The sequence below is a fragment of the Acinonyx jubatus genome, chromosome A3 (genome assembly GCF_027475565.1).
Source record: "Acinonyx jubatus isolate Ajub_Pintada_27869175 chromosome A3, VMU_Ajub_asm_v1.0, whole genome shotgun sequence".
In the NCBI taxonomy this organism is placed as follows: domain Eukaryota; kingdom Metazoa; phylum Chordata; class Mammalia; order Carnivora; family Felidae; genus Acinonyx; species Acinonyx jubatus.
The window spans coordinates 31,482,183-31,505,818 of record NC_069388.1 but is presented as its reverse complement, the minus strand read 5'-3'; the positions used below and the strand labels follow the sequence as shown (position 1 = coordinate 31,505,818).

At 37.6% G+C, this 23,636-nt stretch overlaps 1 protein-coding gene across 7 annotated transcripts in view; it reads right to left on the bottom strand.

The window, feature by feature from the left end:
- MCM8 (minichromosome maintenance 8 homologous recombination repair factor) overlaps nt 1-23,636 on the bottom strand; it is a 54,816-nt gene that overhangs the window by 29,114 nt on the left and 2,066 nt on the right. For 6 of the 7 annotated variants that reach the window (XR_008289198.1, XM_053200222.1, XM_053200223.1 and 3 more), the window contains exons 2-10: nt 19,900-20,052; nt 19,505-19,588; nt 17,345-17,427; nt 16,782-16,931; nt 14,787-14,890; nt 13,815-14,013; nt 10,206-10,291; nt 1,644-1,795; nt 1,202-1,397 (exon numbers count right to left, since the gene is read on the bottom strand). Coding sequence is in view for 6 of the 7 variants with exons in the window: in XM_053200222.1 (XP_053056197.1) it covers nt 1,202-1,397; nt 1,644-1,795; nt 10,206-10,291; nt 13,815-14,013; nt 14,787-14,890; nt 16,782-16,931; nt 17,345-17,427; nt 19,505-19,588; nt 19,900-20,052 (1,207 nt within the window). In the remaining variant the exon portion in view is untranslated. Of the gene's footprint in view, nt 1-1,201; nt 1,398-1,643; nt 1,796-10,205; nt 10,292-13,814; nt 14,014-14,786; nt 14,891-16,781; nt 16,932-17,344; nt 17,428-19,504; nt 19,589-19,899; nt 20,053-23,636 lie in introns of those variants that run through there. The other variant, XM_053200227.1, reaches the window with a different exon arrangement.

Below are 23,636 nucleotides of genomic sequence, written 5' to 3'. Positions count from 1 at the left end.
GCCCACACACCACAGTCACTGATCCGCAGATCACACCCCCTTCAGCTCAGAGTACCTCCTCTCCCAGGGTGGGTCTGGATGGCTACCCATTCACAGGAAGTCTCTGAGGGTTTAGGGACAAAGAATCCCCTGAGGAACTGCGTACTTTTCTTAGTTGGTTAATTAACATATTCAAGGCAAAAAGAGTCAAATTTCTCTAAAGTGTCCTAAGCCTAGGTGAAGGAAAATGCAACGCATTTCAAAACCTCAGATCTTCACCACCCTTAGGTATATCCAATTTTCAGTCTCTCGTTTCTTGTTTCTTCAAAACTGTCCAAAAAATTGTCAATGTTTTAAAATAACAGCATGTTGTGTTAATTAAATTAAACATATTATTGAATTTCATTTAATCTTTGGTACAACCTTCTGAGACAGGAATTATTATTTCTATTTTAGGAAGATAAAAATCAAGGCGATAATAAGTAACATGCATCCAACCACACTGGAAGTTAAGTGGTTGAAGAAGGATTCTAACTTAGATTTATCTTAAAAAAACAAAACAAAAAAACCTCTTAACCACTAAAGCAAAAATGCCTCTACTTTGCTTCTTCTCTACTACATGGCAAAAACATGGAAATAAAAGAATATTATGAAATACTTATTGAAGTAAGTGACTTCTATGTGGTATCTCTCTTCCTTTTTAAAAGTAAACAAACAACCCCTGACATACCACCAATTGAAGTGACTGGAATTCATAGTCCCATCACTCTTCTGTTGAGTAACTAACTTCCTGTGTGAGATAGTAAATTTTCTTTATGGATAAAACTAGAAATCAGCAAACTTTTCTACAGAGGAACAGACAGTAAATATCTGTGAGCCATTCTCTGTTACAACTACTCAGCTCTGTCATTGCAGCTGGAAAGCAGCCAGACTCTACATAAATGAATGACTGTGGCTGTGTTCCAATAAAAGTTTAGTTACAGGCAGTGAAATTTGAATTTCATATAATTTTGTGTGTCATGAAATATTCTTTTTTTTTCAGCCATTACAAAATACAGAAACCATTCTTAGCTTATGGGCCATATAAAAATTGGCAGTTAGCTGGATTTGACCTGTGAATTGTAATTTGCAACCATTTTGACTAGTTTTTTTTCTTACTAGTAGCCAAGAGCACCCCTATGGTGCATATACATAATAAAATTTCGGATAACCTCATACATACTTGACAATGAGTTTAAACAGGTTTTCTTCAGCTTGAATCTCTTGGATGGCATAAAGGTCTTTAAGTGAAAACTCCATCAGTGCTCCATGCTTACACCCATCCTCAGAAGTCTTTGTTTTCTGTCCTTTGCTATTGCTAACAGAATTTGCTTCAATGTACAAAAGGAACATGCATTTGTCATTCTTATTTCGAGAACCTGTAAATTTCAAAGCATGAAGTACAATAATTGGTATTTTCATTTTCCCTACAAACACTTGAATAGCATGTAAAAGAAAGGCACAATAAGCTACAAATAAACCTTTATTTTGAAGGAAGAGTTTCACCTGTGTAAGAAACAAGCCTTCCCTATACTAGTGTAGATTCAAAAGTACCTTAAAAAGAAAAAAGATGACTGCTAACAAATTATTGAGGGACAATCAAAATGAGAAGAGTTATACCATACCTTCTTCAGCATTTGAGACTTTGACAACTCCAGTAATAGTCACTGTGTCTCCTGGGACACAGCTATCCACAAGATCATGAACAAGTTCACACTCTATTGTTCGTGGAATCCGACCAGCTTCTCGCTGATCGTCAGACATCAGCTCCTGGATTCTAAAAAGTTAAACAATTTTCAGTCAGTTTATGTACTGACTTTAAGTCATTTCTTCAACATGTCAACTATTTGGAATCCACAAGGTACTGAGCTAAAGGGCAGAGTAGTAAAAATAAAAAAAAAAAATTCAATAATGTACTAAAATTAATTCAGCTGTTTCCAATTAAGAATGGCAGGATGAGGGGCACCTGGGTGGCTCAGTCAGTTAAGCGTCCCTTGATTTCGGTTCAGATCACAAGCCCCAATCACACTCAGTGCTGCTGGTGTGGAGTTTGCTTGGGATTCTCTCTCTCCCTCTCTCCCTGCCCCTCCACTGTTCTCTCTCTCTCTCTCTCTCTCTCTCTCTCTCTCAAAATAAACTTAAAAAAAAAATTAAAAAGAATGGCGGGATGAGTATATACACTTGCCTAGCCTCTCTCCAAAATGTCCACCAAAATGGCAGTCATTAAATAAATAAAGAGAAGTTTTTAGGTGTGCAGAGGTGTTACTGATAAACAAGAGATCTTGAAATTTTAGAAAACAGCAAGTGGGAAAGTATTAATGGATAAAACAAAATGAAGTCCAGAATACACACAGGAAAAAGCTACAACAGTACAAGAGAAGTGGGAGCCAATATTCTCAGCAGAGCCCTTGAGAGGCTTCTAGGTTGTAGTCGGCAGGAATGGAGAGTAGGAGTGGATGGCTGAAACGAAACAGGAAAATCAACTGAAAGACAAGTCACAGAACTGTTGATAATTTTTTGGTAGGTGGGTGGATGGGGGTAGGGAAAGAATGAGGGCATCCCAGCAAACCAGGCTTTACTGTTTGGCAAAAACCACAGCACTGTGCTAAAGAAATGGATCCATCTACTCTGTGTGGGGAGCTACGGCATCTAGTGAGGGTATCAGAGTTCCAGAATAAAGCCTCCTTATTCTGGCATATGAGAAGCCCAACTGCAATTCAAAAACACATTCACATAGTAAAATCTGTTAGTTGGAATCCCTACCTTCTTATCCAGGGGGGAAGCCTCATGAAGAGAAACTCCAATCCACAAAATGGCAAAGGAAACCCACCCTACCTACTCCAACTAACGTCTCATTGCTCATCAGATATTTCATCATGAAACAGCAATAATTTAGGGAGGAGAAGAGAATTAGAAACAAACAAAAAGCTGCCTAAGGGTTTTTGAGAAAATCTTACACCATAAAACAAGAATAAGCACCTATAAAAAGGCACCTACTGGAAAATAAGCATGAGATCAGGAAAACTACAAATATGTTTCTAAAAATCAAATATTAATAGGAGAGAAACTAGAAAAAGCCAAAGAAAACTAGAAAATGAAAGTTAAAAAGAAAAAAAGTTAAAAGACAGATGAACAATCCAATGGATGTATCTAATTGGGAGCGTCAAAAGAAAAAACATATATAAACAGAGAAAACAGGATGATGTCACATTTAAATGTACTCTCACTGCTTCAGAACACCACAGACAAAAAGATTTCAAAAGTGCTAAATAACAAAGTTACAGTCCAAACATGAAGCACATTAAAATAGGGGATAATTTAGGGGAGTATAAGGAAAGAGAATTCATTTTGATTTTGATGCTTGGATCATTTCCTTTAAGGGGCAGAACACATGAAAAACACATCCCAGTGATATAAATTACATTTCCTTTTCTTAGCATTTGATCACCTTCCTTGGTTCTTTGTTGAACAAAGTTGATCATAAAAATGTAAATGCTCTTGTTTTTGTTAGATATAAACTATAAATTAAACAAAGAAGACAGTTATGATAGGAAAACAGAAGTAACTCTTGACAATGTAAAATTAACATCATAGCTGAGAAGTAAAAGCAAGCACATCGTCTCTAACGTCCATGATTCACAGAAAGTGCGTGAGTAAAGTGAAGGAAGGAAGGCATACAAGGGTGTCATCTAAATTCTGTATAAGACGAGATATTGTGGGAACTGTGGCCTTCTAAACTGATTGAAGGTTTTCTGTTTTCTGTTTTTTTAGAGAGAGCAAGAGCATGCTAGCAGGGGATTGGGCCAGAGGGAGAGAGAGAGAATCTTAAGCAGACTCCACGCTCAGTGTGGAGCCCAATGTGAGGCTCAATCCCACAACCCTGGGATAATGACCTGGGCTGAAATCAAGAGTCAAATGCTCAACCAACCGAGTCACCCAGGCACCCCTACTGATTGAGTTTTTAAAAACATTTACATGCATTACCTTAAAACTTTTTTTTTTTTTTTTTTTTGGCCACACTCATGTTCCAGTTTAATTGTACAGCAAGAGATCAGTAGCTCAGGGCCTCTCATCTGTCTTCTTTTCACCAACTGAATCAGTATCTGCCCCTGGAAGTGCAACTTGGCCTCCCAGGCCCTGGGAATGACCACTGAGGGGGCTCATTTGATGAAGCCAGTGGCACATGTATTTTCTCATTCCACAGGTCCATCTAGACAGCTTCCACAATGACTTCATAAAATCTTCTGGGCCAATAGGATTTTTATTGGCACATGATGGGAAAAGCTTTAAACCGACCATGGCTTTGAAAGCCCAACACTTGTCAGGCTGGCATTTGTGGTATGTTCCTGGCTCCCCCCACCCCCCCCCCCCCCCGCCAATTCCAGTATAGATAACATACATTTATAACACAGTGTTATATTAGTTTCAGGTATACAATATAGTGATTCAACAATTCTATACATTACTCAGTGCTCATCATGATTAAGTATATTCTTAATCCTTGTCACCTATTTTACCCATTTTCCTACCTCCCTCCCTTTTGGTAACCATCAGTTTGTTCCCTACAGTTAAGAGTGTTTTTTCGTTTATCTCGTTTTTCCTTTGTTCTTTTTTTTTCTTCCTTAAATTCCACATATGAGGGAAATTATATGGTATTTCTCTTTCTCTGTCTTATTTCAATTACCATTATACCCTCTAGATCTATCCATATTGTTGCAAATGGCAAGATCTCATTCATTTTTATGGCTGAGTAACATACCGTTATATGAGTAAATACACGCACGTGCGCACGTGCGCACGCACACACACACACACACACACACACCACATCTTTGTTATCTATTCATCTATCAATGGACACTTGGGCTACTACCAATTATTTTTAATTCTCAAATTTCTTTCATAATTACAGTGAGTTGAATTGTGGCTCTCAAAAAAGATAGGACTGGAAAGTTTCTGTTGAAAAATCAGCTGATAGCCTTACGGGGTTTCCTTTGTATGTAACTGTCTTGTTTTCTCTTGCTTTTAAAATTCCCTTTTTACCATTACTTTTTACTGTGGGGAATAAGCTTAGGAATTCCCTGAGCTTGCACTGATACGTTAACAAGGCATAAAGAATTAGAAATCCATAGGATGTACACACCCAAGTTTGAGTAAACAATTTAGGTAAATAAGATTAGGTAAACAGGGCAAAGGCCCCAGTATAGGTAAAGCGGGGCAAAGGTCCCAATATAGGACAAAGGTATAGGAATAGGGAATCTCAGGATGAGGATGAGTTAAAAAGATTAGGTCTTCAGAGTGGAAATGCCCCCCCCCCCCCCAACTTAGTACAATAGCAGAAAGCTGCTTTCACAGGAAGGAAGGAACAAATTAGGTAACTGGTAAATAGGGCTATGGACCGCTGCAGGACGAAGCTGCCCAGAGAGGAGCTAGTTAGCTAAAGAGAGGTGCCTTGTTGACCCTGACATAGCATGCTGTCTTTCTTGTCCCCCAGACCAGTTTAGGTAAACAGAGGTGGGGCCTCACATCTACTGTAAACAACCTTCTGCCTGGTGCCAGGATTTTGTTTTGTATTAGCCCAAACCCCTAACACCGCATATCTTCAAAACCCCATTTCTCTCACGCCCATGAGTTAATGTTCATGATTTCACTGTCTCTTTGTGCACTCCCATCACATAAGCCTCCTGATCATAATAAAAATAGAGCAAGGACCCTTACTCGGGATTCTCCTCCATCTTTACCACCACCAACCCTGCACCTTCACCCTCAATACACACTCAAACACTAGCAGACTGCAATGAGAAGTCTCAGAATGACACAACATGCTAAGGATGCCTTGCTCTAAAAAATTAGACATTTAAACTTTTCTTATTAAAACACAGATAAACATAAAGAAGAAAATAACAGTTACTCCAATCTTACTTCCTAGACAGTATACTCTCAACATGTTTTTGTATTTCTCACCAGTGTATGTTCTTTTTTATATTAAATATAATTTGTCAAACTGGTTTTTTTTTTTCTTAATATACGAAATTTATTGTCAAATTGGTTTCCATACAACACCCAGTGCTCATCCCAACAGGTGCCCTCCTCAATGCCCATCACCTACTTTCCCCTCTCCCCTACCCCCCATCAACCCTCAGATTGTTCTCTGTATTTAAGAGTCTCTTTTGATTTGCCTCCCTCCCTCTCTGTAACATTTTCCCCCCTTCCCCGCCCCCATGGTTCTGTTAAGTTTCTCAGGATCCACCTACGAGTGAAAACATATGGTATCTTTCTCTGCCTGACTTACTTCACTTAGCATAATATCCTCCAGTTCCATCCACATTGCTACAAATGGCCAGATTTCATTCTCTCTCATTACCAAGTAGTATTCCATTGTATATATAAACCACATCTTCTTTATCCATTCATCAGTTGAAGGACATTTAGGCTCTTTCCATAATTTGGCTATTGTTGGAAGTGCTGCCATAAACACTGGGGTACAAGTGCCCTTATGCATCAGCACTCCTGTATCCCTTGGGTAGATTCCTAGCAGTGCTATTGGTGGGTAATAGGGTAGATCTATTTTTAGTTTTTTGAGGAACGTCCACACTGTTTTCCAGAGCAGCTGCACCAGTTTGCATTCCCATCAACAGTGCAAGAGGGTTCCTGTTTCTCCACATCCTCTCCAGCATCTGTAGTCTCCTGATTTGTTCATTTTAGCCACTCTGACTGGCGTGAAGTGGTATTTCAGTGTGGTTTTGATTTGTATTTCCCTGATGGGGAGTGACATTGAGCATCTTTTCATGTGTATGTTGGCCATCTGGATGTCTTCTTTAGAAAAGTGTCTATTCATGTCTGCTGTCCATTTCTTCACTGGATTATTTGTTTTTTGGGTTTGGACTTTGGTTATTTCTTTATGGATTTTGGATACTAGCCCTTTATCCAATATGTCATTTGCAATATCTTTTCCCATTCCATTGTTTGCCTTTTAGTTTTGTTGATTGTTTCCTTTGCAGTACAGAAGCTTTTCATCTTGCTGAAGTCCCAATAGTTCATTTTTGCTTTTAATTCCTTTGCCTTTGGAGATGTGTCAAGTAAGAAATTGCTGTGGCTGAGGTCAAAGAGGTTTTTTCCTGCTTTTTCCTCTAGGGTTTTGATGGTTTCCTGTCTCATATTCAGGTCCTTCATCCATTTTGAGTTTATTTTTGTGAATGGTGTAAGAAAGTGGTCTAGTTTCATTCTTCTGCATGTTGCTGTCCAGTTCTCCCAGCAACATTTGTTAAAGAGACTGTCCTTTTTCCATTGGATACTCTTTCCTGCTTTGTCAAAGATTAGTTGGCCGTACATTTGTGGGTCCAATTCTGGGGTCTCTGTTCTATTCCATTGGTCTATGTGTCTGTTTTTGTGCCAATACCATGCTGTCTTGATGATTACAGCTTTGCAGTAGAGGCTAAAGTTCACCAGTGTATGTTTTTAAACAAAGTCAGTAATGTACAATAGATAACATTCTGCGACCTGCTTTATTACTAAAAACACTAAACATTTTTGATGTCATTTCAAAATATTCTCCTGCAACATCATAGTTAATGGTTATACAATAATCCTCTGTACCATCTTATTTATAATATTTTCTTCAGATGTTTAGGCTGCTCCCTATTAAAAAAAAAAAATCAACACTGTGAAAACATACTTTCAGCAAGCTATTTCTTCACATACTGTGACTGTTTTCAACAGATAAACCCCCAGAACTGGGACTGCTTCAATAGCAAGGCCTTTGTAAGGCTTTCACCTTGATTCATTCAGATATTTCAATGACTAGCTCAGAAACAATAATTTAATTCTTTATGGCCATCCCAAGCTAAGTTTCAGAAAAAATGAAATTGAATTTACTATTAATGGCAGGAAGAGCTTAGGGCAGATAGTCATTTTATAGATCTACATGTTGACAGAATAAAACAATAATGTAAGTTAATATCATACTAATAAATTTTTACTATAACTCATTCAAAATGAACTTTAGCAACATCTTACTTTTAAAAATTCAAGAAAAAGGATGTAAATGGCATCCCTCTCTAAGTTTGATTTTTTTTTTTTCAACGTTTATTTATTTTTTTTGGGACAGAGAGAGACAGAGCATGAATGGGGGAGGGGCAGAGAGAGAGGGAGACACAGAATCGGAAACAGGCTCCAGGCTCTGAGCCATCAGCCCAGAGCCTGACGCGGGGCTCGAACTCACGGACCGCGAGATTGTGACCTGGCTGAAGTCGGACGCTTAACCGACTGCGCCACCCAGGCGCCCCAAGTTTGATTTCTTAATATCAAGAGATCATCATTCAAACCTAGTTAAAATATTTAAGCCTATTTTCTTGTCTGCTATTTTTACCAGAGATTTTGTTCAAATAATTAAATTACCCTGGATCTTGTGTGCACCTATCCTATTATGAACCTTAGAGCTCCTCTGAGGCCCTCATTACCCCCTCAGTGGTGAAAGTCCTACAGACTTTCTTTGCACATCTGTACACTGAAAGAGCACAAGATCACATTCAAGAGTCTTAAATACAGCCATAAAAAAGAATGAATTCTTGCCATTTGCAACAGCATGGATGGAGCTAGAGGGTATAATGCTAAGTGAAATAAGTCAATCAGAGAAAGACAAATACCACACATATGTGGAATACGGGGGTGGGGCGGTGGGGGGGGGGGGGGGTTGGGAGGGGAATGAATAAAGAAAAAAAGGGACAATCCAAAATCCAGACTCTTAACTCCAAAGAACTGTTGACTACCAGAGGGGAGGGGATTTGGGGGATGGGTGAAATAGGTGAAGGTGATTAACAGCACACTTCTCGTGATGAGTGCCAAGCAATCACTAATATATACTAACTAACTAATATAACACTGTATGTTACCAATGCTGGAATTAAACTTTTTAAAAATAAAATGTAGAGGCGCCTGGGTGGCTCATTCAGTTAAGTATCTGACATTGGCTCAGGTCATGATCTCACAATTTGTGGGTTCGAGCCCCACGTCGGGCTCTGTGCTGACAGCTCAGAGCCTGGAGCCTGCTTTGGATTCTGTGTCTCCCTCTCTCTCTCTGCCCCTCCCCGGCTCACATTCTGTCTCTCTCAAAAATAAACAAACATTAAAAAAATAAAATGTAAAAAAATTTTTTAAGCCTTTCTTCTACTGTAAAAGAGTGTTTGTGAAGATCTCAGCATAGTATACAGTTAATTATTGTACATATTGGTCTTAGTTTTTACAGAACAGAAGGAGGTAAAGTTAGGACAGGGCTTGGTAGCAATCTACCTCACTTCTCTCTAGGTTCTTAGTTTTTTTTAAACACCATCTCTCTCCTGTTTTAGCCAGGTTTCCTGGGTAGCACTCTGACTTCAAGGGATGAGTTATGTATGGGACTACAGCCAAATAAAATAGAATAAATTGTTGGGTTAAAAATATACCCCCCTACACACACACACACACACACACACACACACACACCCTGCAAAAAACAGCTTAAAAATAAAAACCTATAGTAAAATGTGTCATGGATAGTGAGAACATGAAACATGCCATTTCTTTTCTTTTTTTTTTTTTTTTTTTAAATTTTTCTTTTTCAACGTTTATTTATTTTTGGGACAGAGAGAGACAGAGCATGAACGGGGGAGGGGCAGAGAGAGAGGGAGACACAGAATCGGAAACAGGCTCCAGGCTCTGAGCCATCAGCCCAGAGCCTGAAGCGGGGCTCGAACTCCCGGACCGCGAGATCGTGACCTGGCTGAAGTCGGACGCTTAACCGACTGCGCCACCCAGGCGCCCCGAAACATGCCATTTCTAAGGGATTCTTTATTTTAAATTTCTAAACAATGCTTCTTTCATAGCTCATTATGGAAAGAAAATTATATAGCTTTGATGGCCTACATCCAGTTCAATGAATCACATAAATGAGAAACAAAATGAACTACTGCTCAATAGCAAAAGGATATGATACTTGCACTTTAAATCCTTTCTGGAATCTGATATACAACAAATTTCAAATAAAGGCAATTATCATTTCAAGACAAACTCTTAATGAAATAAATCTTTTACTATACACTGTATCACTGCCTACAGATAAGAATCACAGTACAATACAGGAATATTATAGATTTACTTGGCAGTATGAGAGATCTAAAACCTGTGTTTTATTTAATAGTCTGATTGCTTACTTGATTGACTGCCAGTCCATCGTAACCGTGAGAGGAGAGCTACGGAGAGCAGTGAATGACCTCCCTCGACATATGGGCACAGGACACTGCAACAAGATTAATTCACATCTAGATTTTAATAAACTACAATCACATCTCAGGAAAATTCAAGTTAAAATGCTTCATTTAACATTGTTTTAAGTTGGTCTCAGGATGGCGTTAAAGTAAAATGCACTAAGAGCTTAATGACTTTCTATTTCCTTCTGTCTCAATTCTGTATCACAAGCTTTTGAGGTACTTTTGCAGCTGGTCCCTCTTGATTACTGCTCTTATTCTTTCCGCTGTGGGTGTGCAAGGCTCCTTACAAGCCTCTCACACTAAGCATTCCTTCCTTCGTGCCCATGTAGCCTCCTGATCTTTGAATGCCCTCTCACATGCAGTCCCACGTACCCAGCCCTAATCCTCCCCTTTTCCAAAGGCTTCCTAGGTCTTCCTTAATCCCTAGATCTCCTATCTCACTTCCTTGTGCTCTGTTTATATAATGTTTATTGTACCACAAAGGCAGTCTTCACCATGTGAGTTGTGTTCAAGTTTTTATAAGTCACTTGTTGGCTATTTGGACCCCAAGATGCATTTATAAATTCACGGATCGTGCCACAGATTGGCCAGTTCCAAATATGACTGCAACAATATCTCCCCAAGAGCCTTTCTAGAACCTTACCACTCCCCCATCAAGAGATGGAGTCTAATTTCCCCTTTTTGGAATCTGGACAGGCTTATGACTCACTTTGTAACCAACAGAATGTGATAGAAGTGATGCTGCCTGACTTCTAAGGCTAGCTCAAAAGAGCCAAAGCCATTTCTTCCTGAGAGCTAGATGTCTGTCTCTTGAAGCTGTCAGCAGCCATGTGTGCAGAATGAGTATCCCAAGCTGTCATACTTTGAGTGAGAAACCAAAACCAGCCCGGAGACACCACTTGGAGGAGAGATGCCCAGCCAGCCCCCAGCTACCCCAGCCCCCAGCCACTGCAGCCCCTCACTGTTCAGCTCCAGCCACCATTGGACTACAACTCCCTAAGAGACCCAGGGGCAGAACTACCCAGCCATGCAGTTCTTCTGAACTTCGAACTGACAGAAACCATGAGAAGTAATTAAATGACTGTTGTTATTTTAAGCCACTAAGTTTTAGGGGGATTTGTTATGCAGTAATAGTGACTGAAACAGGGATCTCCTGGAACAGTAATTTTTCTGAGTGCTTCAGTTCACCAAAGTTCAGACACAAGCAGAACCTCTTCACACTAGCGCTCATCCTACAGGTCAGCATTACCACCCACGATACTAGAGGGCAAGGAAGTATCTTGACCAAACGTGGTGTACGGTAAATATCCAATAAATCAGCATTTAAATTTTGGCCTAAGAGCTAAAGGCAGAGCCTGAACCTTAAGCCCAGACAAATAGTAGGTGACACCCATTTACCAAAACCACTGATTACCCAGAACCAATAGCTGAGGGCTGCCTGGGTGGCTCATTTGGTTAAGCAATCAACTCCTGATTCCAGTTCAGGCCATGATTGTATCATTCATGAGATCAAACCCCATTTATGGCTCTGCACTGACAGCACAGAGCCTGCTTGGCATTCATTCTCTCCCTCTCTCTCTCTCTGTGCGTCCTTTCCCCATGCACATGCCCCCCACCTAAATAAATAAATAAATATTAAGAAAACATATTTTAAAAAAGAACCAATAGCTGAATCTAACACATCTTGTTCTTCTTGTAAAAGAAGAAAATCCTACAAATTTCAATTTGTGTAAAAATGTAATAAGTGTTAAATTTATTAAAGTCCAAGGTTGGTAGAGGCAACCCTGGAAAATAAGAATAGGTATGGTAAGTCTCCCTGCCTTATCAAAAGTTTTAATGAGATCAGCATAAGTAAGATTGTATAGAGCTGGGATAGGACCAGTGAAATGAAAGAGTCACATGTCTATAAAAGCACAGTGAACCACAGAAGAAGCAATACACGTCAGTAGGAATAGAGGGCTTAATTAATAAATGGTGACAACTGGCTTTTCACCTAAAAGAATAAAATTAGATCCTTAGCTTTATGCCATTCCCAAGATTAAATTCCTGATGAACAAAAATCTAAATATAAAAAATATGACCTAAAAGTATTAAAAGGGAATGTAAGAGAAATGTTGATAATGCTCGAGTGAAGAATGCCTTTTTAAGAAGGGCATAAAAAGTAAAAGTCATAAGGGAAAAAAAACAATCACTTTAGCCCTGTCAAAATTTAAAACTATAGAACAAAAAATATACCACAAAGTTAAAAGATAAACCAAATACTGGGAGAAGATATCTATAATGTGTATAATCAAAGATTATTATCTAGAATTAATAAAAAACTCTTATCAATAGTATAAACAGAAAAATAAGCAGAACACATAAACAGAAAATTCAATGAAGAAGAAAACTGAATGGCCAATAAAGATGTGAAAAGATGTTCAACTGTAACAGAAATAGTAGAAATTCATATTAAAAATGAAATACCATTTACCCCACCAGAATGACAACATTTAAAAAGGCTAATAATACCAAGTGTTAGTGAAAATACAGAGAAATGGTAATTGTTTAACACTCCAGCAGAGGTGTAAACTGGGACCAACACTCTGACAAGTCGTTTGGCAACCTCTAATAGTTAACAATAAGCTTATCCCAGAACTGAGAAATTCCTCTGCTACAGAGATATGTACACGAATGTTTTCTGCAGCATCGTATGTAGTTGTAAAAAACCGGAAGCAACACAAATGTCCACCAGGAGAATGGATAAACAATCGCTATTCATTCAATGGGGTACTCCACAACGGTAAAGATAAAAGGATTAGGTATGTGTTAAGATAGGTAAACTCCAAAATAACCGAGTGAAAAAAAAGTTGCAGAATGTTACATTCAATATACCATTCACATAAACACACACAAAACAAACCTTACACATATTGTCAGGTATAAGAATGCAGATTTGAAGAATTTATGCCAATTTCCGAAGAGTGGCTGCCTCTAAGGATGAAAAAAATGAATGGAACTGGGGAGGGCAATAGAGAGATTTCAACTTTAACTCTAATACTTAGTATTTTATGCTTAAAAAATTAAGCTTAAATCACAAAACATTAATATCTGTCAACTCATAATGGTGGCTATATAGATATTATTCTCTCGACTTTTCTATGGCTTTAAAATCTATAGTCTAAAGTCAATAAAGATAAAAGGAACACATCATTGTCAAACCTATTAAGTCAAAATATAAAAATATGAATGGAAAGGATACACATTAACTTTAGGATAATGACTGTCTCTGGGAATTGTAGAAGCGAGGGGGCACAAAAGAGATACTAATCATATCCATAATGCTTTAGATCTTTAAAAATATAACTGGAGCTGGCAATATGTAAAATTCTGGGTGATGATTAGAGGAATGCTTTATTGGTTTATTTTCTGTACCCTGAAGTATTTCATAATTTAAAAACTGAAAATAAGTAAGAATAAGCTCTGTGCTCAGAAACACTGGGAAATGTTTTCTGTAAACTGATTTGCCGTCTCTACCAAGATACATAATTAAGTAGGTAAATAACATATTACCTTTGTGGGAAGATTATATTTTCCATCTGGAAGAGGAAAACCCTGAACTTCTCCACATGCAGCACAAAGAAAAGCCATCTTAGTGCACAGAGGCTTTATGTTACTGACACGAACCACTGTCCCTCGCAGAGCGATATATTTTCCATAGTAATTTGCTCGGACATTCTTGAGCTGTGTCAAGGGCTCATAGTTATAGACCCTAAAAACAAAAACAAGAATGTATTTATCTATGAATTTACAATAAGCCAATAGTGGAAGTTATCTGTATCTTCACAACTTCCTTTTAGGAGCAACTGTGGAATTCTCCAACCATAGCATCCCTACAGATCAGTAATTTCAGAAGAATTAAATCATTCTTAAAGATTAAAAAATGCTAAATGTTCCCGTTTCTTCTAGTCCCACTGGCTGTTCTCTAAGGGAAAAAAGGAAAAAACTACTGTCAAAAGGAAAATTTTGGCAACAAAAAAAGTGACTTGAGTTTCTTCTTTTTCAAGAACTGTTACAAAGTATCTTCTATAAATTCTGAAAAAGAAAAACCCTAGTGATTACCTTATTCAGCTCTTCTAATGAGAATTTTAAATCTTAAATAAAGATGAATTAAAGAAAAACAGAATTCCATTTGTTCTGTGTCTAGTAGAAACCTAGTAATTTCAACAAAATATAATCACACCATTTACTGTATTACATAGATTATTAATTTAAATAGCAGCATCTTGATAAGTATACATCCAAAATCAATTTTTACAGGAATGTACAAGTTCGGAAATCACCTTATTTGGGCAGGGAAATTTATTTTTGTCATGACCTCTTTGAAGAATTCTGAGTGAGTTTACTTGGGTTTGATAATCAATAAGATAGCACAGAATTCAACCTTTTTTACTGATTTCTCTGTTTTATAAAATGAGGTTTCCAATATCAAACAGTCTTACATGCCAGATTCTAAGTAATACTTTAATACCGGTAAATCCTTACCTTGCATGAATGTGTGGCACATTTACCATTGTTTCCCCATCCCTAGACAATCCTTCTTGGGCTTGTAATTCAGCTGCATGCCTTTCAAGGTCCCTAGTTAATACCTAAACAGTTGGAAAACAAAATACACTCTTGAAGTAGAACTCTTTTATAGAAATGTGAAGTTTATGAATATAAACAGTTCAGAACAGAATACTAACAGAACTCTAATAGCCCTTTAAAACTCTGATATTTAAGGGGTGCATGGGTGGCTTGTTCAGTTAAGCATCCGACTTCAGCTCAGGTCATGATCTCATGATTTGTGGGTTTGAGCCCCACGTCAGGCTCTGTGCTGACAGCTCGGAGCCTGCTTTGGATTCTGTGTCTCCCTCTCTTTCTGCCCCTCCCCTGCTTGTGTTCTGTCTCTCTCTCAAAGATAAACATTAATTTATTTTTAAACTCTGATATTTAATTATGACTACTTATTTTATAGTGGATTATGTTTTACCTGGGACTTTGTCATCCCTGGACTGGAAAACTCCAGCATCCCTGTCTGCTACTTTCTGTCCAAAGTAAGCTTAATATTAAAAGTCCTTACAGTAGTCTCCAAAGCTATTACTGCCTGGACAGGGCTCTGGTGAATACATATTTTATACTTCTCTATATTCAGTGATTAATTAAGATAGAGAAAATAAAAATGACTTTTGAAATATCTAATACCCACTCCCTTGACATTTGATATTAAATATTTAATATCCTCTTGTGTACAAAGCAGTATGCTGACAATCTAAGAGTGAAAATGAGATGCACATCTATAGCTCTAATTGTTATAAAGACCATAAAGATTTAGAGACAAATACTATGCAAGTTTTGAAAAACAGTCCTGAGAAAGGTTTACATGAGAGACAATGGAGTTAGGCCCCAAAATCTGGATGCAATGCAAGGGGCATTCCATGGTTAAGGGACGGCATGTGCAAGAGGTCAGAGTATTGAAAGAATTCTGGGGAGAGCTCAGCTTAGCTTAATGGGTAGTGAGTGAAAGTGGAGGAGGAAGATGAACCACATCATGGAAGGCCTTCAACGCCATGTAAAGGATTTGGATTTCACTTGGAAGAAGTCACCAGTTTCCGAAGACAGATCATGTTTCACCAGTATAGCAACAATTTAGGAAAGATAATGAAGGTTTAAGAAGGGTGGAGGGCCAGTAAGGGTGGAAAAGAGATGGATTTAAGAGATGTTTTAGAAATAGGAATGAAAGAATGTGGTGACTTGGATATGGAGAACTAATGAGTGAGATGAGTCTGGAGACAACACCAAGGTTTCCTGTCTAGGTTACCAGCAATGTACACATCTTTGTAATTAACTATTCCTTATGCCTGGATACCATTACCTCCTCTGGCCTATGTCTAATTCTCAGAACCCCTTTAAGACCCATAATAACCCTAGCATCTCTACAAAGTCTTCCTCTGACCTCTTCCCATTCCTCCCCAATAGTCTTACTTTTTCTGAATGCACCCAGTATTTTATCTGTTCCTGTTCTGAGATTTACAACTCTTTACCTAGAAGCATTTATCTATTTGTCAGCCTAAATAATACTGTCACATATGTTGTGTCAACTGACCCTGAGAAAAACAGGCACAGCATATATTATTTTCCATTTATATATGGGGACACTCAGGGAGATTAAGTCTTGCCCCATGCCACACAACCTAAATCTGAGGTTGTTTTCCAAGTTCATAACTGATAACAACATGATCCTTGTCTTATCTTCCTTATGAGATTTTTTCAAGGAGCTCTTCAATTCCTGTATTATCTTTAACAGACTAAACTAATTCAAGTAAATTAAAATAAATGTTATATTTAGATAAGCTGTTGTATATAGAATGAATGCTATCTTTCAGGACAGGATTGAAATTCTTCAGTTCCAGTTGGCTAAAAACTACCTGTTAGGGAAGGTACTGTTACTGTAAAGTCTTCCTTTAAAATTTTGACAAAAGTCAACACAAAAATATTTACCTGATGTATTGCCAGACCCATGCAAGCCAAAGTTTTCTCAGGTGTATCCCTTAACTCATTTGCTATAGTTGGTACCAGTTTAGTCATTTCATCGTCTTTTGTCAGTTCTTTAAAATCCACCAAAATACTTCCCTTTCTTTCTATTTCATCCTATAAAATATTAAAGGTGTGAAAACAATGATGGCTTTTTTGAAGTCAACAATCAAAACTAAACATTCAATTACTCTGAAAAAGCATATGTTTATATTGTGATAACAATGAGTATAATAAGCTTTGCGTCAAGCACAGTTACAGTATTTAAAATATATTAATTTACTTATGCCTCTTAACAACACTTTGTGGTAGGTATTAATACTATTATGACCAACTGATAGATGAGAACACTAAGGTACAAAGAACGTAAGTAATACACCAAAGTCCACACTGCAGCTAAGTGGCAGAGGTGGGATCTAGATCAAAGCTGTCTGGCTCCAGCCTCTACTGATCACTAGCACCTCAAACACATTGTTTAAGAAGACAACACATAAAGGTGTACTGGTAGCTTTGTTGTACAGGAATCTTACCTTATCATATAAATCAATACGCCTTGTGAAAAAATTTTCAAATGCTTGAATCTTCTCAATAAAAGGAGAGCTACTGCTGTAAACTAATCCAACAAATATGGCATTAGCACTAATAATCACACACATACAGGCATATTTTTCATGAGACAAAGAAACATTGCACAAATGGTAGAGGACTTGTTCCAATTACTTTGCATTTTGATTATATTTACATAGGAATAGTTAAGTATTCTAAAGCAAGTTTAGGTCTGCATAATCTTAAATGCAGATAAGAAGTGTTTCTCTCTAAAAGCACCAATACTATCTGGGAATCTTTGTACTGAACCTTTGGCGCTTAATAGGACCTAGTAGTTCAAATAGCTTACATAATAGAGCTTAAAATGAAAATTATAATAAAGCCAAAGCTAGACACCTGAATTAAATTCTTACCCAGAAACAGAGCTAAAGACAATCAGTCTTTGCAAAGTAAATTCTACAAGTCCAAAATGCCACATGTCAAATCCCTTCCTGACATTAGGGTAGACAGACCGCTATTTCACTCTGGTCCCAAAACTTTTACACTGTAAAGTTCCATAACATTTTCAAACTGGTCTTCCACAGAGAAACAATACAATGAAGTAGTTTGGAAGTATAGATGGTTAAATCTAAGGCATCTGCTGAACTCCATCTTTAGGACCAGTCTAAAGATCACTTCTGGTGTTCTGGTCTAACTACTAGGGAAATATTGCAGTTGTTGGTAGCTAATGCATCCTAAAACAACAAAAGACACATCACCTAAGAAACATATCTATGTGATAGAAAAAAAAAAAACAAACAGACTCTCAATACAGAAAAACATTTGTAAAGCACTTCATTCATTCACCAAATGAATACTGAGTGCCTGGTAGGGGGAAGATCCTTGCCCTCAAAGCAGTACAGTCCAGTGGAAAAAAACCTATATATATATACACATATATGAGTACATATATATATACACATAAATGTACATATATACATATAAATGTACATATATATACACATATATACGTATATACATACACGTCTTTACACACACACACACATATACATACACATAAACCATAATTCATAAAAGATACAACATACAGAAAAAAACTGTAAGAACACAGAAAAGACTAGTCTCCAAACCTATGATGTTAACTGATATTTTTGACTATAAAAGAGAGAGTCCTTAAGTGTGTTTCTACACAAGCCTGTGTAGGTTCTCTTGGTTCCAAGCCCTCCCTTCTATTTTCTATTCTGTGATGCTATGATTGAGATCTGCACAGTCACTGCCCAGACTCCTTTAAATTCTGTCAACTGGAGGCATGTTAGAGACTGGAAGGTGGCAAGAAAGAAGGGTTTTATTTTTGTTTCTAATTCTTTTCAGCATCTTGCCAGCTGCAGAGAATTTCCAGCCGCCAGCTCTGAGCATCAATAGTGTCATCCTCCCACCAGAGTTACCAGCAACAACCAGCTTCATTTGCTGCAGTGGTCTGAGCACAGGTGTGAAGAGTACCCTTTGGAGATCCAAGCACAGCTTTTCAGGGTGCCCCTGAGCACCTGAAGCAACAGCTCTTCCTTTGAATCCCTACATCCTGACAACCTCAGAACTTCTTACTTTTTATTCCCTCAGCCATAAGGATGGTTGCTGCTTCTGGAAGTTACTATTATCTGAGGGCTTATCACAGTGTTCCCATTTTGCTCTTTATTTATTTTTTTAATTTTATTTGAGAGAGAGAGAGAGAGAGAGAGGGAGTGAGAGAGTCCTAAGCAGGCTCCAGGCTCAGTGTGGAGCTCGATGCAGGCTCAATCCCATGACCCTGGAATCATGACCTGAGCCAAAATCAACAGTCAGAGGCTCAACCAACAGCCACCCAGGAGCAACCCCCCTTTTGCTCTTTTTAGACTTCCAACTATATATTCAATTCACTGTATCAAGTCCCCTTTTGGAAATACCTACTGTGGTTTCTGCTTTCCTAACTGATACAAAACTCTAAACATAATACTCTTTAAATATAAACATGATTTAATTGTTTGGGTGAACTAAAATTAAAGAAGGGGCTATCTATCAGTAAGCCAAATGTACTATAGTAATAGGAGATGTAACATCCGGTGACAAGAAAACAGAATCTGTGATACTCTTTACACTTGTAACTTTACCTTCAGAGAAATAAAGCTTCCAGCCTTTATATGGTATGAACTGATCCAATGTTGATTGTAGTAGCAAAGACTGTGAGGTTTGTTCTAAAAAAAATAGAATATTAAGTCAATAGAAATAGTAATGTGCTCCTGAAGCGAGCACTAGGTTAGTAGAAATAGAATTTTTTTTTTCCTATTTGCTTCTCCTTCTGATAATGAGAAACTGACATGATATTAGTAGTTACAGGTTAAGTTATAGGTTTCAGTAAAAATTTTGGATCTTAATACTTAAATACTACTTTAAGGAGTAACATCAAATCAAAGACTGAAGTTTAAGTTAAACTGCTTTGAAGGACAAGCATAAATAGCTTCCTTCATGAAGGAAAAAAAATTGAGCAATCTTTGACCTCCCCTACCAGAAGTATGCTTTCTCGTGGTTTTATTCAGGTCAGGTCTGTGTTCTCTCTCTCTCCATTTTCCTGTGAAGCTCCCACCACCTCGTCCTCTTTTCCAGCTTTGAAACCTCCCTCGTCCAAATCCTCTGCCTCTATAGTCTCCATTCATGTCTTCTAAAAGACAAAGACAAAAAAAAATCTTCATCAAAATTATAATGGAAATAGTGCTCCTAAGAATGTATTAACATAGTAAATAAAATTAACATATTCTAGTTTGAGATTAGCAAACAGCACTGCAACATTGTACATCATGGTACCAGCTTCAAACGCTCTGCAGTCACACTTCTAATTCCCATCTCTCTCTCCTTAAAGTTTTTACTTAAATTCCAGTTAACATACAGTGTAATATTTGTTTCAAGTGTACAATACAGTGATTCAACACTTCCACACAATACCCAGTGCTCATCGTCACAAGTGCACGCCTTAATCCCAATCACCTGTTTCACCCCCTACATCCCTTCTAGTAACCGTCGGTTTGTTCTCTATTGTTAAGAGTCTGTTTCTTGGTTTATCTCTCTCTTTCTTTTTGCCCTTTGCTTGTTTGTTTTGTTTCTTAAATTCAACATATAAGTCAAATCATATGGTATTTGTCTTTCTCTGACTGACTGACTTTGCTTATTTTACTCTCTAGCTAGATCTATGTCATTGCAAATGGTGCCACCTCTTTTTAAGGTATATGTACCATAGGTGTTTAACCAAGTATACTGAACATTCATGGGATAAAAATAAGGTAGTGTACCGGTTTTCAAGGGGCTCCCTCAATAGAAATGAAAATAAGACAAGTAATTAACTCAGAGATGATTTTTTTTTTGTAGTGTTTTAGACTGATTCTAGGGCAGCACTGGCTGACCATAATTCTGACCTGTGACACTATGAATACATCATCATAGACCCTCAAAAACAGTCAATCCTGCATGTCATATCCACTTTTACAAAAGGTACACACATACTCTTACATAGGCAGCTAATATGAACTTTTCTGAGGATGCATAGGGGTGGAAAAGGGTACATACATGTTTTAATCTTTCTTTCTCTATAGGGGCTAAATAGGAAAGAAGTTAATTTTCTGGGACTTCCAGCTTCTCAAAAAGGCAATGGAAGAAAGATCATTTCTAGGTCAATCTAGGTCAATTCTAGATGAATTATTTGCAGTTCTTAGATAAACTCATTGAAATGCAATCATTTTTTAAAAGACATATTTATTAACATATTCTCATCCTTTTTTTTTTTTTTTTTGCTAATTATCCCTTCACATTTTTTGTTTTGTACATAGCAAGATACTCATTTTTTTTTTCTTAACTCAATGATAGATTCTGGCTAATTATCAAAGATTCAAAATAAAAGTAACCTTTAAAATAGTTTTTAACCTATAACCAGTAAAAAAAAAAATTGAATCAGTAATCAAAAATCTCCCAAAAAACAAGAGTCCAGGGCCAGATGGCTTCCCAGCAGAATTCTAACAAATGTTTAAAGAAGAGTTAATACCTATTCTTTTGAAGCTGTTCCAAAAAATAGAAATGGAAGGAAAACTTTCAAACTCATTCTATGAGGCCATCATTACCTTGATTCCAAAACCAGACAAAGACTCCACTAAAAAAGAGAATTACATACAAATCTCCCTGCTGAACAAGGATGCAAAAATTCTCAACAAGATACTAGCAAACCAAATCCAACAACACATTAAAAGAATTATTCATCACGATCAAGTGGGGTTTACTCTTGGGATGCAGGGCTGGTTCAATATCCACAAATCAACCAATGTGACACATTGCATTAATAAAAGAACAGATAAGAAACACATGATCCTCTCAATAGATGCAGAAAAAGCATCTGACAAAATACAGCATCCTTTCTTGATAAAAAGCCTCAAGAAAGTAGGGATAGAAGGAACATAACTTAAGATCATAAAGACCATATACAAAAGACCCACAGAGAATATCATCCTCAATGGGGAAAAACTGAGAGCTTTCCCCCTAAGGTGAGGAATGTGAAAGGATGTCCACTCTCACCACTGTTGTTCAACATAGTGTTGGAACAAGTCTCAGCAATCAGACAACACAAAGAAATAAAAGTCAACCAAATTGGAAAGGAAGAAGTCAAATTTTCATTCTTTGCAGACAACATGATACTCTACATGGAAAGCCCAAAAGACTCCACCCCAAAACTGCCAGAACTGATACATGAATTCAGCAACATTGCAGGATATAAAATCAACGTACAGAAATCAGTTGCATTTCTATACACCAATAATGAAGCAGCAGAAAGAAACACCAAGGAATCGATCCCACTTACAACTGCACCGAAAACCATAAATACCTAGGAATAAACCTAACCAAAGGTGTAAAAGATCTGTATGCAGAAAACTATAGAAAGCCTATGAAAGAAACTGAAGACACAAAGAAATGAAAAAACATTCCATGTTCATGGACTGGAGGAATACTGTTAAAATGTCAATACTACCCAAAGCAATCTACACATTCAACGCAATCCCTATCAAAATAACACCAGCATTCTTTACAGAACTAGAACAAACAATTCTAAAATTCAGAAAAGGCCCTGAATAGCCAATGTAATACACTGAAAAAGAACACCAAAGCTGGGGGCATCATAATTCCAGACTTCAAACTGTATTACAAAACTGTAATGATCAAGACAGTATGGTGCTGGCACAAAAACAGACACATAGATCAATGGAACAGAATAGAGAACCCAGAAATGGACCCACAAATGTATGGCCAACTAATCTCTGATAAAGCAGGAAAGAGTATCCAATGGAAAAAAGACAGTCTCTTCAGCAAATGGTACTGGGAGAACTGGACGAAAACGTGAAGAAGAATGATACAACGACTTTCTTACACCACACACACAAATAAATTCAAAATGGAGAAAGACGTAAATGTAAGACAGGAAACCATCAAAACCCTAGAGGAGAAAACAGGCAACAACCTCTTTGACCTTGGCTGCACCAACTTCTTACTAGATGTGCCTCCGGAGGCAAGGGAAACAAAGGCAAAAATGAACTATTGGGACCTCATCAAGATAAAAAGCTTCTTTCTGCAAAGCAAAGGAAACGATCAACAACAAAACTAAAAAGCAACCAATGGAATAGGAGAAGATATTTGAAATGACATATCAGATAAAAGGTTAGTATACAAAATCTATAAAGAACTTATCAAACTTAGCACCCAAAATACAAACAATCCAGTGAAGAAATGGCCAAAAGACACGAATAGACACTTTTCCAAAGACATCAAGATGGCTAAGAGCACAGGAAAAGATGCTCTACATCACTCATCATTAGGGAAATACAAATCAAAACCACAATGATACCACCTCACATCTGTCAGAATGGCTTAAATTAACAACTCAGGCAACAACAGATGTTGGCAAGGATGTGGAGGAAAGGGAACACTTTTGTGTTGCTAGTGGGAATGCAAGTTGGTGCAGCGACTCTGGAAAACAGTATGGAAGTTCCTCAAAAAATTAAAAATAGAACTACCCCACGACCCAGCAATTGCACCACTAGGTATTTACCCAAGGGATACAGGTATGCTGTTTCAAAGGGGCACATGCACCCCAATGTTTACAGCAGCACTATCGACAATAGCCAAAGTATGGAAAGAGCCCAAATGTCCACTGATGGATGAATGGATAAAGAAGCTGTGGTATATAAATACAATGGAATACTACTCGGGGTC